The following is a 15,080-nucleotide window of genomic DNA, read 5'->3' as shown; positions in this document are numbered from 1 at the left end:
CCCCCCCAAAAAAAAAAAAAAGCCTAGCAGCCCTTATTTTATTCCAATTCACTTTATCTGTTTGCTTTAGAAGGTTTTTTCAAGGCCTAGTTTTCTTCAGAGGCTGGAAACTCAGAGCTGTTAAGACTGGTGATGGACTAGCTAGCAGAGCTCAAAGATAACTGGTTTTGTGGAAATACTGTGCCTGTCACCTGAAACATTGCAATAAACCAGCTGTTTTTTATTGTTAGAAGCTGGGAATGAGCTGCTAAATAACAAACACCTTCACCTTGGCCACGAGTATATGTGATATAACTAGTTGGCCTGTCTTGCAGAACTTCAACATACAGAATAGTGACAATGTAAAGGATGATATCTAATTCATTATTGAATCCTCTTGAGCCATTATAGTTACTGTTCTTTCTCCTTCTGCACCACAGTCATTTTTCACATTGCCATCACTATTTTCTCTCTTCTTACATGTGGTGATTAGATGTAGACAGCTCCTGCTAATGGACCATTAAGTCCATCAGGCAGCCCATGTCCTGTGGTTACCCTGACAACTTAGCAACTGCTGCTGTAGTTCATGTAGAAAATACTGCCTGCAGGATTGTACAGGACATGGCATAGTTCATGTAACAGCTGACAAACACTGCTTTAGCACTTAACTGGTTTTGCCCTCCCACCCCTACCTCATCACATTGTGTGATCCTGTGGGCGATCTCCTTCAACTCTTTCATGGATTTTTCATCTTGGAAATCATAGGGGAAAGTTTCAGTCCATTCCTTCAGGAGCTGAATGATTTTAGCAGCGAAGGATTTTAGTTTTGCCTAGAAAGAAACAGTGAGTGAATTACTGACTGTAGACTTGTCTGACAGCAGATTAAACTGGCTGATAATGGTTCACAGAAATCTAGAGACATCCTTGAAAAATACTTTGCATTAATAGTAGGTGATGGGGACAAAAAAAGGAACATATTTAACTGTGCACTAGATTCCTAAATAGCATCACTTAGCCTCCTTTCATGATAGCTTGGTGATGTCTCTTACCAAACACTTTGAAGATATTTTCAAGGTTAGTTGTATAAAGCCAGGAAGATGACAGAACAGTTCAAGTGACTTATTTAACTGAAGTCCATGGCACTTAAGCTGATTTATGCCATCTGAGGCAGCAGTACTGAAGTGTTTGAATTCAAACATGTACAGACCACAGCACTCTAACAACCAACTTCCATAAGAAACATTTCCAAAGACATTTCTGCTCTATAGAATTTATCAGACCATCCAGACTGAGCTGTATATTAAATAAATGAATGAGAGGAAAGACGTGTGTGTTCTCTCCATGACGTCTAAATCAAAGCAGACTTTGACAATGAAAGGTATTGGCTTTTGTTCAAAAAGCTATCAACCACAGAAAGGGCAGAGAGAGTATTTTTCTGGTTATTTTTTTGTTACCTGTGAACCTTCTAAGGCTTTTCATCAGTTAGACCTGAATTGGGTGCCAATTACTCCCCTCTCCATTGCATCAATGGACACCAGCATCAGTACATCCAAGGGAGCAGCCTTGTACAATTGGAAATGTGAGTGCTAAGAACACTTGTAATGAACAAGAAGAATCAAACCTTAATTCAGGTTGTATTTATCCTCCTACCCAACTTGTGATGCACTGAGGAAAAAGAGGAAGATTTGTGTTCCCTCCCCACTTGTGTAAGTGCAGAGGTCCCTGAGCATGTGAGTATCACCACAGGAAACTGGTGTAAGACAAAGAGAGAGTGTCTCCAAATACTGGTAGCAGCTGCTGCCAAACCAGCATCTCATCATGGCACGTCCCAGTTTATTTAATCAAAACCAAAGGTCAATGAAATTAATCTGGTTTTGATTTGCTGGTTTTTGTTTGGTTTTTTTTTATATCACCATCAATATGAGAATATTAGTAATCATTGATAAGAACTCTGAAGTTCTGAATCCTCAATCTGACAATTAACCAGTAAGTCTAGAGGGAATTTCCTTGGGCTGTTTTGGGTTTTTTTGAAGACCTGCAAACTGTTATCTGCTAGCATGCATTTCCTACCTGTTCTTATTGACAGCATTTAATTGATGCTGCCAATGAGATAAACACAGAATAGCTGGGGGGGGGGGGGCGAAAAAATAAAACATCACCATTATTTTTCCCAGCAGTGGGCATTCCTGCAAAGCAGAGTCTGTCAGTGCCCCTTGTGTGGAGCTTCAAGCTATTTCTCAACAGTGTGGGACAGTTCCAGATTATAGCTGCCTGTCCTACAAACTCCCACTGTCATCTGCCTTGGGGAAAAGACAATTTATACTTATTTGCTAGGAAATGCACAGAGCCTGACATTATTAAAAGAATAATCTGTAGGTGGTGATGGACGATTAATTAGCCAGGGAGTGCACTTCCATTCAATTAAAGTTAACAGGTATGTGCCTACTCCACTTCTGTTTACCAAAAGCTGCTACAGAACTGGTTTTTAGTATTAACCATCCTGACTATTCTTTCTTTTTCATTCTTGGAACTGAGGGCCAAAAGGTTTCAAAATCCCACCTTAGGCCATGGCAAGCATCTCCATATAAACACTCAGTTCATAAAGAATTTATAGGTTGTCTAGACTAAACCCAGCAGCTGAAGAGACTAAATCAGTCATAGCTGATGCTTTTTTAATGCTGGTGTGTGTAAGATTGCTCCTTAAAGACCAGGAGCCTACTGAAGAGGTAGCACTAGCTGTCATGATTTAAAATAGGTGCAGCATAACATCTATCAGGCTATGTTTTCTAACATCAGGCTATGTTTCATCAGTTTTTTTAGGCACTGATATAGAAGGAAAAGGTTTGAAGGAGAAAAATGAAGCTTTGTGCTTGTAGTACTCAGCCAAATTACCTCAAATTATACCCCATGTACAGCTTAAAACAGTGATTTATGAACACTGACTTCCCCTCTCTTGTATCTATTCTTGAGTTGTTATAGTTTGCCTTCTTCATAGGGCAGGCCAGGCATGTTGCAAGACGAACTGCAAACTGTATCACTCTTCAGGTTTAAAAAAGCTTAATGTTTCATCAGATGCTTTTTCAACACTCATAAAAATAAGGTGTACAGTTTCTGAGAACAATGCTGACAGACCTCAGTGCAGTAGAACATGGGATTTCTGTCCCACGTGCACTCTGCTGGAGCCCAAAGCAGCGTGACAGGCTTGGTGTGTGTGGTAACCCAGATGGAAACCTCACAGATCTGTGGGTAGCAGCACAGTTTCCTTCCTGTCATGGCTGCAGTAAACCTACCAACCTACTTTTCTTCAGTCCTACTCCAGACATGAGCCTCCCCTTGTGAGGCCTGACAGAGTCCTTGGGAATACTTCTCCCACACATACTTCTTTGATAAGAGAAATAATTCTATTAATTTAAGTGTTCTGTGGATTTACCCTGTTCTGCATGAGACAAGACAGGACTGAAAAACAACTCCCAATTAGAAAGGAGTCCAATAGCAGTACTGTGCTTGTATGAAAGATTTAAAGGCAATGACCTGGTTATGAGTATCTTTTCATTTTTTTGGTTTTAAAAAGGAGGACTTAGTGGCAAAAATCCCCAAGAGAAAGAGTAATTTTGAAGGAACTTACTATTCCAAGACAGGCAAAACAAACTAACTTCTATGTTCTTTTTTTATTTCTTACTTCTTTAACTTCAGATACATAAAGTACTCAAGCTGCAGAAAAAATGTACCACAGGTGTAACAACAGGAGGTTTTTCCATTCAATAATACTATACAAGTGATAATTTTGTTTGAGACTTTCCAATCTCTAATGGACTTACAGAGAGTTAATTTTTTTCCTTTATGGTCAGTCTTAACTACTGACTTGCATGTTATAATTGATGTCTTAAACTGTGAAATTCTTGTGTTTTATGAGTAGTTAAAAGGACTCTTAAGCAGACTCCAAGACATCCCAGTGTGGTTTTATTTGCAATCCACTTTTCTCTGGGTTGTATTTCTGTAGAACTCTTTGGCTGGCCAGTAATGTCAAAACCAACAGAATGATAAGTATTGTGGTGTGTAACCTCAAAACCTGGTTTCTTGCCACTTTTTCAGCTCACATGCTATCCAGGCACCAAGTTGCCCAGCTTGTCTTAAGGGATTTGCATGAGCAAACTCTATCAGAGATGATCAGAGATGCTTTAACTGCTTTTGTCAGCTATTTCCTGCTATGCAGCCACTTAATTAGAAGGTGCTGGTAGCTGATGATACCTTAATGGATTATGACTGTGAATACTTGAGAGTATCTTGAGTGAAGAGTCCATATGCTGTATGTGAAATGAGATTTTATTTGTTGTCATGTAGAAAAACAAATGTTTGCAAATGCTAGTAGCCAAACTATTCTGTAAAACATACAAGTGCTTGCAGTAGAGGGCAGTAAAGCAGTAATTTGAGAGGAATGTCAGAAGTTCATGTAGTGTTTCCTAAGAAGTTTGTGTTTAGAAGGCAGGAAAAAATTGTGGCATATATTAAGCAGGTAGGAAGGGATCAAGGGTGTATACTAGAAAGAGCAACCAGAGAAGCATGTGAATTAAAGCCACCTCCCAGAAGTGTTATTGTCACCCTGCAGTTTGCTGCTTTTCCTGTAGACCCATGTCCCAAGTGCCAGCAGAAAGTGTAAGAGTGTGGGTGTTTGGAATATGAGCTGCTCTATTTGACATTAGCATGTAATGCTATTTCCTTTCTATTAGGAAGTCAGGACTTTTTAACATGTCTGCTGAGAAGCCACACTAATACTACTTTACAATTAGCATTGTGTCTCTGCACAGCCAACTGATTACTAAATCAGCCCAGAGATGGCTTTCATTTGAGAATCTCTGAAGTGCATTGTTATTTACAGAAGCTTCATCTTATGTCCCATACCTTTTAAATCCAAGTATTTCACAGATGTATTTAGACACTTTCTACTCACTACAGTCTTTCTGTACATACATCTGCAGCTCAGATTGACTCATTCCATATTTCAGATGGTCCTGGCATCTTTTAGAGGTTCCCGTCTCTGTTGTTTAGTTACATGTTGCTGAGGAACCATTACAACTTACAGAGCAGAGTTTGCTCAGTCACAAATTAAGTTTGGCAGTGGTGCTAGGGACATTTATCACTTCTGAGTACAAAACTGGATGCAGTGGTACTGGCACCTTATGTCCCTGACCCTTGGTTTGCCCAGCACCTACAGGATGAGCTGTGCAGACATTTGGAGAGTAGATCAGGGGACTGACCTGGATGAAAGTCATTTTGCACCATGGTTATTTTGTCCTGTAGAGCAATTTTGTGACATTAATAAGAGGATGCACATCAGGAATGGTATGGGAGAAAAAGCCCTCAGGTCAGTATGGCTGTCAAAAACTCTTTATTGACCAACCAGAGTTGCCTTTTGTGCTCCTCACTCAGAGCACTGATACACCAAGGAGAAAACAAAATGGGACTAGTAACATGCTGAAGTTTAGGAATGTGAGAATGTAATGTCTCATCAGAGAAGAATGGTTCCAAAACATGCCTAGGATTTGAACAATTCAGCTCTTTAAATACTTGTTGGTACCATCCTGTTTCTGTCACTCTTATTTACTGCCCAGCTTGGACTTTACTGGAATTTCAATTTCAGTCTTTCAATACACGCTTTACAAATAAATGGTGACACTTAGATGGATTTAAGTTTGGTTTAACTGATTGTAATCAAACGTGTCAGCACAGGTTACCATTTCAAGTAAATGCATCTCTTTAATTTTTGTGAATACTGAGTTAAAACACCCCAACAATAACCTGCAGCAGAGGTTATTGTTAACTCTAATAGGATGGTGAGGCTGACTGGAGAAAAGGAATTTCCTGAATCTGATTTTCCTTACTTGGTGAAAGCTCAAAAGTGCAAACCAGCTTGCTGGGCAGGTTTCGTGGCAGATACACACTGCTCCAGTGCACTGCAGCTGACTGGTAAGGCAGGACATAACCTCTAGCAAACGTGGCCAGCAAATGAAGTAAAGGTACTTCAAAGAGAAAAACCCAAATTCAAGGGCATCCAGCAACAAATGCCAATTACAATTTTGTATTATTCTTTATCAGTCTATTTAGCTTTACAATGGAAAGGAGAGAGTGGAAAATAAATAACAGCAGCACAAGTAACTGGGGTCCATTTACCTTTTCTGCCTCAGTCCCCGTTTCCAGCTGCTGCTTCTGTTTAATGCAGATCTGCCCCACTTTAGCCAGGAGCTCGTGTGGGTGAATGAAGACTCGTGAGCTCAGCAGGAAAGTGAAAATGTAAGTTCTCTGTGGAAGGAGAAAAAAAAAGAAAGAAAAACAATAAGTTGAAAAGCTTTAGCAAAACTAATGTGTCTTCATTGGAAAAACTAATCTGTAAACTATGAATGTAACTTTCCTTCATTTAAAATTTCTGCAATTTTTCCTGCCTCCAGAGAAATGCTGGTCTTTTCTAGCTCTGTTGAAAGGAAATGCTATAGGCTTCAAGGCTGTTAACTGTGGGGTTTTCCAATTATCAAATGATTTCCTTTTAAAATGCCAGATTCAGTGTGCCTAATTAGTCATCGCTTACCATAGCCACAAATGAAATACATCTAAAGAAGGGTGTTATGACTCTTAAACACCACTATTTAATGCTGCTTTGTTTCTTTAAGAGTGATTAATTTTCACTGAACTGCAGGAAACTGCTTCATGTATATTCCAAACCACAGCTGTAATTTCTTCAGGTATGGGGATTTTCATTCCTTTCTCCCCACAATCACTGACAAAAGTTTGCACTTAGTTTGGGGACACAGGACAACAATTTAGTTTTAAGCTTGACTTTATTTATTTGGGGTTTGTTTCAGAGTCTTTTGAATATGAATACTGCTAATAAATACTGACAATGATGATGTCTCATTAGAAATAGCCTCTCCATTTGCAATTTAAAAGCTGTTGATGCACTGTATGGCACTCTGGACATGTATCCATTGTATCATATTCTGGATAGTTTAATTGAAATGAGGATGATTTTTTGTCCTAGTCTTGGTCGAGTGTTTGAAGCCAGGCTTCTGTATTGGACTGTAATTGCCTGACTAATGACATCTCTTAAGTACTTCCATTTTCCCCTTAGGCTTTCTGGTAAAATTTGGAGTTGGGAAATTATAGGGGATCTCCTTGACATTGTGTTTCAATTAACCTTTGTTGTGTTTGAAATATGCACTGTTACTTTGGCCATGTTTCAGTAATTTGACTTTGCAAGACAAATGCATTTAAATAGTCAATGTGAGCTTGTACCACCTTGGGCTGGGCAAGTAAATTAAGACAGCTAAAATTTTAGGACCAGTTCTCTAAAATATGGTATCTCTACTATCAGCTACCAAATTCCGCTGCTTGCAGCCTCTAAAACAAGCTTATAATTAAAAACTAATGGTATCTTTATGACTCCAAAGGGGTTATGTGGTTTCTCTCTCTAATCAGAGTAAAACATACTATTAATGAAAAATATTTTCACTTTTCTAGTACTCAGTGTGCCCTATAAGACAAATATAGCACTAACTGCCAAATATCAGGGGAAAAGGAATTTTTTAAGTAAGATAAATAACACTAACAAAAAGTCACAGTGTTCTGGGAGTGAGTAAGAAGTACAATAGATTGAAGATCTATCTAAACATACATTTCTGTCCTGAGTTTCTGAAGGTAGCTAATGAAAGTACAGAATGGAGTGTGATACAGCAGAGGCATTTAAAATACTCATTCTGACTAGACCTTATTAGTTCTGGGGTTCAAGTATTACATTAGGAACAGCATTAATTCCGTACAATCAAAACCAGAATTCAGTTGTAGTCTTTGCCTTGTTTGTTGTTTATGGATGGAGGAAGAGAGGAGGTGAAGGGATAACTGGATGGACAGTTTGGGTCAGGTTCCTGAGCCAAAAATTCTGCTTCCACTGACACCTACAGAAGATGCCCTGTGGGGCCATCTCACAATTGAGCTCTCGGTGACTTTGGGCAGGGCAGTGACAGGACACTGACAGCAAGGCCTCCTTCCTTAATGGAAGAGTTCCAAACATTCCCTACAAGCGTATGCATGGAAATCTAAGAAATTTGGCTTCTGGCTGATATTTCATGTCTCTCCAGAACTTCAGAGTTTTTTTTTACATTTACAATGATGAAAACTTGAAGATCATCAATTCTATAAAAATCTGTGGTAGTGTATGTGACATGTAATGTGCACTAAAATTAGGCTGAAAAGCTAACCTGATTCACAGAAGGGGACTTGGTTGTGTTATGGGGCAACATATCAGATCTATTCCTGTGTGTATGAGAATGATTCCTAAAGTGATGTGTTTCCTACTCAGAATGAAAGCAACAGAAAGAACTGTGTTGGGTTGTGAGATCTGGGGTGTGTGTATCTTTAACTATGCTCAGTTATCCTCTGTTGCACTTCCTACATATCTTATGTGTTCACTGCTATCCCTGTTGTCCCTGAACTTAAAACTTGTGAGTCTGGACTATGTGGAACAGGAATTTAGCTGTTGGGTGTGTCAGCTGTCACTGGGTTGTGTGAATTTTTTTGCATTGAAGACTTGAAGCACTTTTTACTGTATTTTGCAGTTGAGAGAAGAGGGTGGTGGCTGGGGGAGGGCAGTGGAAAAGGACTTGACACTTTGATCCCTTCCCCACATTCTTGCTTTGGGAGTTGAGAGGGCCTGTCTGAAAGATGTCTGTATGTGTCATTAGCAGGGAACCACAACTTAAGGCACACTGCCCTGGCAGTAACCTTTGCTCTGATAAGCTGGAACACATTCTTTTAAGCAAAGATGTAATTTTGCTTCTCACAGTAATTCTAGTGTTGGTCTCCTTGGTGGAAGCATCTGTGATGTGGCACAGTGTTTACCCAGGGTGACTCTGAGAAAGGGCCACTCACTTCCCTGCTGTCACACAGCAAGAACAGTGTGACACAGATGACCTGTGCTTTTATTTGGTTTCTTTGATAATGTTTTATAGGATGCTCCTAACAGTTTTGACCTGGCAAGACGCAGGAAGATACAGGCCATGACAGTGTGTACTTTCCATTTTGGGCTTGATGATGTGTCTCTGTAATCAGTAATAGCTGCACTGGACCCATGCAATGCTTTTTCAAACAACATCAAATTTTTAGGTTTTAGAAACAAATTATTCCTTCTGGAATCCATCTGCTGTATTTTTATTCCATTTTTTAGAGTCATTTAACTGGAACTATGTTCATTACTTTGGAAAACAAAGTTGTTCCATTGTGGTCAATCAAGATATGCTGGTTTACACTACACTGGTATCAAATTGAGGGTTTTTTCATACTTTTACTACTAACACAGACAAGGACTACAATTAAGAACCAAATTAAAAACGACAGCAGTACTGACACCTCTCTACTAGTAGCCAGTCTTTATCCAATAAAGAAATTTCAGACTGAACTAAGCCATGAATTTCAGTTTAGTAGGTCTCGGGGGCGAGGAACACGGTTTTGGATAGTAAAGATTTCATACCAATGTCATATGCCTTACTTAGATCCAGGATTTATGTGATTTGCTGCATCTGCACTACTGTACACAGTACAGTAATGTTATAATAGTGTAAAAACCTACAGTCTCTCAGGCAGTCCTCCAGCCATGAAGGGGATGGCTTGGAGAAGGAAACTTAGCTCTGAAGCTAGCTGGTTTGATAAAGAATGATTAAATAATGCTTTCATAAGCTGTAAGAGTGAAAGTTAAGCTCCATTTATCCTAAAAGTGACAGGTATTTGGGAGGGGAGACAAAAAAAAAATCCTTTCTGCACTTGAGAGAACGTAAGTAGACACAAAAGGGGCTTGTGCTTTGCAAGAGAATAAGAAGCCAGATTCCTTTAGTGCCCAAAGTTGTTGCTAAGAGATGAGCTGAATTATATTAAAAAAAAGAAAGGAGTGTGAGTGCACAAGACTAAAGAAGGAATTGTTACTCTCTGACCTAAGAATGCACTGATGACTTCTCGACGAGGGGGAAAAAAAAATATTTCTCTGTGTGTGCACTCACTGCTCATTCTGGAACTTTGTGTTTGTGAAATATTTTCTTCAAATATTTTCTTGCTTGGGCACAAGGGTTGCAGACTGGTACATTCCATTCCTAACCTTCTGAACTCCTCTGTCTCATGAGCATACATTTTCCTATGTGCAGGTCAAGTCCCCGCACACAAACAAGACTCACAAGAGCAGTACGCTAATGTAGGCGCTTATCTTTCCTGTCCTCCCTTGCCTGTCTCGTGTTCTGCCAACATGGCAAACACATTTTTGCTCTGCCTCTGTAACCAGCACAGAAAGATACTGTGTGTTTGCTCTCTCTCCCCCACTCCCTTTTTCTCTGTCCAGAAGGTTACTATGATCATAAGCTCAAGGTGCACATAGGTGGCATTCTGAGCATTGTGCTCAAATGTCGTGATCAGAAAACTTGGAGGAGCACTGCAACTTAAAACTCTGTCACTCTGAAACCAAGGTAACCTCTGCTCCAATACTCCCACTAGCTTCTCTTGGTGAGAATTAATTGGTGATACCTTGCTGTCTTTCTTTGGATGAGTTATCAAAACTAAGAAGTTTTGATAACTTCTCTCTTGAACACACAGGAGTGGCTACTCTTCTGACAGGGTATCAGCCTAAATGGCTACCATTAACCCTCCGTGGCAACTCCCCTAAAACCACAAATGAGCATGAAAGGAAGTATAAACATGTAACTGAAGGGAAACAGAAAACTTGGATATGAAGATGACTCAAATACAGCTTCTTCTTTATGTTGTTCAGAGCTTATTTACTCATTTTATAATTAATCTTTTCAGCTAGATTGAGTGAGCTGGTTTAAATAAGGGTATGTGTTGTGCTGTAGAGGAGATGAGTTTGGCTTAATGCTGCTGTCCATCTCTTTCCCTGGAGTTACCCTTGACCGCTTCTGTTGGATGCTCAGCTGTGAGCTCACTGTCTATTTAAACTGCAGGGTGGGGTCCATGGCTGCTTGGTTTGTAATGCTGTCTTGTGTGGAATATGAAGGGATAGCACCATGGAAACTAGCAGCATTCTAAAGTAAGTTGTAGACCCCTTAAGTAATACTCACTTTATGGAGCCATTTTCAGAGTAGCTATGTTATAAATAGATTTTATGTTGCAAGGTACAATAAGGGATGTGCATTAGCAGCAACTTAAAAAAACTTAGCTACATTCCAAGTAACAAGTAGCCACATTCTAGTAACACACAAAAGACAAGGAACAGACTCCTTGGATTAGCCCAAAGCTATTCATTCCACTGTTATACCACAGCAGCTCTACCCAGTGCTTTCCTCTGTGCATCTGTTCTACAATATGAATTTGGGGGTGTGGAATGGGGATTTAATGTGTAACAACAATGGTTATCCCTCCAAGTTTTAGAAAGGATTTAGTACTGGCAGCAAACCGTATGTTAGCCATATTTAAATACAAGGTTTAGAATGACTTTTGGACTGGAATAGTAAACCATGCTGGTTTTGCTTTTTTAATCCTATACTCATGATTGATGGCAGTTCTGCACATTCCCACTGAACTCTCACATGGAGAGTCCCTTTTCTGTGGGTGACGATTGTGAGCATGTATGTTGCTATATGTGGGACCTTGGAGGGATTTTATTATGATTTAAATGAGACTACAATAAAATATTCTTCACAAATTAGACTGAGAAATATACAAGATATAGCATGGCCCACTACAATAAACATTAAGTTGGATATACAAGTTAATAGTGATTTCAGTTTCCTGCTACCTTGTTAGTTTTTCAAAGTGCTAGCATACTTCTGTCATAGCTGCTGTTTTTTCAGAGCTCAAATAGAATGTAAGCTATATAGACTCTGATCTCTGGCCACTTGTTTCAATAGTATCTTTTGTTAATGGGCACAGAGAGTAATTTTAAGTGATAAAGTGATCTTAATATCCTAGGTTCAGATTCTTACTGCATACCCTAGAGTTATATATAGGTAGTGTTCATTTTGAGGACTGCACTGAGGATGTTCAACCACTTGCAAAATCATTTTCAGGCTCAAGAACATACAGTATTACAGCACTGGCCCATAAAAAATGTCTTTAGAAATAGAGTATTTTAATTAAAATCTATTTTGGGTTGTGATTTTTTTTTTTCCTGATGGCCTAACTAGGATATGCATAGAAAATTGAGGGGAAAAAATACTAGAGCTGTTTTCAGGTCTGCTTCTCTAGGTAGGAGCTGGTTAGTAGTTAATCTTGGCTGCATTAGAGCTAAAGCAGCTTAGAAGTATGAAAATTCTGTGGCTAATGCTGCTTTTAATTGGTTCTTAAGACACTCATTTGAGTTCAAGATGGCTTTATCTTTCTAACAAGTGCCCTCATTTAGAAATAGAGAATATCCCTATTGAGCAACATCCTTAGTGAATGAATACTGCCAGCAAAATAAATACATCTTTAGCCTACATCTTGAATCAGAGGCAGAATTTCATGAGAGAGCACCAATTGAGATACTAAGTCACTAAAAACCATGGGAAGTTAAAAAAAAAACCAACAAAAACACTTTTGGTGGCTACTTACATCTGGGTAATAGTCCATGGTGGGCACCAGGCGCTCTATCAAGGCCTCCAGTGATCCAGAAACAAGGTTCCCATCCTGATAAACAGGGTCCACACATCTCTCTCCCATGTCTGGCTGTACTTGCCCACTACAACTGGAACCAAGCATGCTGGAAAATATTGGCGTCTGGGGCATAGTTTCCTGCAGAAGCAGCAAAGAAAGGGTGACAGGGTTAAGCTTTCTTCCAGGATTGTCTTATGTGTGGGTTTTACAGAGGCATACATTAAACACAATTACATATTTGACTGAAGGCAGCCTCAGCATTCAGGCTGAGTTCTGAATCCAAGCAGTCACACATCTGCAAGCTGGCTTTGGCATTTGAAATGCACTTTAAGCTATGTCTCTAAGGCTGTAGATGCATGAGCTGTAAGAATTTTCCTCACTGCACTTATTTCTTCCTTCTCCTCAGTTTTTCCCTGGTTCATTATGCATAAAACTAGGCAGAGATGAAAATACAGAATGCTTTCTGAATTTCCAAGATACTGAAGTGATGCCTTACTGAACAAACAAACAAATACTAAGCCTTAATGTTCCCATTTTTACTCGTTTTGAAGTCAGATCTTTGGCCAAAATACTTCACTTGTGATGATAAATCCTTCACCACTTCTGTAGCTAGATGTAATCCAGGTCTCAGCATAAGTGCATCTTCTAAATGTAGATATCACTGAAAACAGCAGGGGATATCCTGCCTGATCAAAATTGCCTTTTTTTTTTTAATATGTACATGAAACCAGGAACTGGGTGGAACTGTGACATATACTCTAATATACAAGTCTAATTTAAACAGTCTCTTTGGAGATCTTTGCTTAGGATACAAACCTGTTGTCGCAACACAAAAACCACAGGAAGGTTTAGGGTTTGCACCTCCCTTCCCTTGGCTACAGCTGTATCACTGTACTGCAGCCTCCGAGTAAACTGTAGGGGGTTTCTTGTTTCTTTTAAATTGGCTACAGCTTAAATCTATGCAAAAGGCTAAACAAAACATCCTGCTACTGCATGTAAAGGTTGAAAATGCTATTCAGCATCAAAACAGTTCCCCCTGGCTGCTGAAATAGTCAAGACTGTTTAGGAGATCAAGTGCAAAGAAGGCAGCGTTAACTCTTGAGCTGCTGTCTCACTGTCTATGAAAGAGACAAGATATTGACGTACATGAAAAGCACTTATGTAGATGAAAAGGATTAGGCCATTAACGGTACCTTTAACCTGACAGCTGTTTCTAACTGTGCTTATCTCTTGCACTTAAGTCTTCTCCTGAGCAATTTTTTAATGCAAGGCACATTCTACCTCTCAAACTCTCCAAAGTCAATCATTCATATTTACAACTGGAATACAGAACATTTTTCTCTTCTTAGGCACTGATAAATGCTAGGTGCATTGTGAGGAAAAAATACCATTATTAACTGAACTTGTTTATCAAAGTGACAGATTTACTTATGTGTGGAGCTGATACGTAGAACTGTTTTGTGGCTTGACCAAAAGACCATTGCGTACATACGTGATAAGAGATATAAGGAAAATGTAATTCCCTGTAAGTTAAATATAGTAGCTGTTTAATAGCAGCCAGGGAGACCACAATGAGGAACAGAGTTCAGTTTCAGAAGTTCAGGACGTGGAGTCCAATAAAATAGAAAATGCAGGATCCAATGTCATATAAAAAGAATTGAAAATGACAGTTCTGCACAAAAGTGCACTGAGGTTACTCAGTATTTTACAGATTTATCTGTTAGGCCCAAACTTTGCAGTATATAGCAATGAGAAACGGCTGAAGCTAACGGCTTGGCTATCTGTGCTATGTAACTCGCCAGAAATTTGCTTTTTTCCCTTTTAAGGCCCATAGCAATACAGTCCCAAGATGCTTCTCAGGACGGTCTAGCTGTGATGAGCACTTCTGGCTAACAACGTGAAGTTGCACAGGGCTTTTAAGCGAAGCTAACCATCAAACGAGTCCCCCCTGAAACGCCGCTTTAGCGGGAAACGTACCCCGCTTTTGCATCACGCCTTTTAAACTCCTTTAAGGCGTTCGTTGTTGCATCAGTTTGGTTTTTAAAGACCCCTCTGGGGCGCAGCCCGTACCGCTCCCGGGCTCTCCCAGCGGGGCTGCTGCCGCATCCCGGGGTGCCAGCCCGCTCCCGGGGCCGGCCGGCTGTCCCCGCGGGGAGCGCTCGGCGGCCGGGCACAGCCGGGGCGCGTTCCGCCGCCGCCACCCCGCGATCCCGGGGCGCTGCCGGCGCCGCCAGCCCCGCTGCTCTGGCGGGGAGCGCTGCGGCACGGCCCCGCGGCACCTGCCGCCCTCCCCGGACTCCGCCGGGAGCCTCTCTCTGGAGTCCTCCGCGCGGCGGGACCCGCCGGGGCGCTGGCCCCACCGCGCCAAACCCACCCGTACTCTCCACGCTTACGGGGGCTCCCGCTCGGCGGCACCCCGGCGCTCCGTCCCCCTGGAGCGCGCAGGTGGCGGGCGGGCTGGCTCCGGCAGCGGCGGCCCCGGCGAG

At 40.7% G+C, this 15,080-nt stretch overlaps 1 protein-coding gene across 6 annotated transcripts in view; it reads right to left on the bottom strand.

Annotated features, from left to right (window-relative positions):
• The window catches only part of RASGEF1A (RasGEF domain family member 1A), a 155,759-nt gene that overhangs the window by 11,837 nt on the left and 128,842 nt on the right, over nucleotides 1-15,080 (bottom strand). For 5 of the 6 annotated variants that reach the window (XM_015633204.2, XM_015633207.2, XM_015633205.2 and 2 more), the window contains 3 exons: nucleotides 12,553-12,732; nucleotides 6,148-6,276; nucleotides 672-809 (listed from right to left, as the gene is read on the bottom strand). In XM_015633204.2, the coding sequence (XP_015488690.1) occupies nucleotides 672-809; nucleotides 6,148-6,276; nucleotides 12,553-12,732 (447 nt within the window). Of the gene's footprint in view, nucleotides 1-671; nucleotides 810-6,147; nucleotides 6,277-12,552; nucleotides 12,733-14,987; nucleotides 15,051-15,080 lie in introns of those variants that run through there. The other variant, XM_015633209.2, reaches the window with a different exon arrangement.

Source organism: Parus major, chromosome 6, assembly GCF_001522545.3.
Source record: "Parus major isolate Abel chromosome 6, Parus_major1.1, whole genome shotgun sequence".
In the NCBI taxonomy this organism is placed as follows: Eukaryota; Metazoa; Chordata; class Aves; order Passeriformes; family Paridae; genus Parus; species Parus major.
Note: the sequence above shows the minus strand (reverse complement) of the source record. Positions and strands in the feature narration are given on the sequence as shown.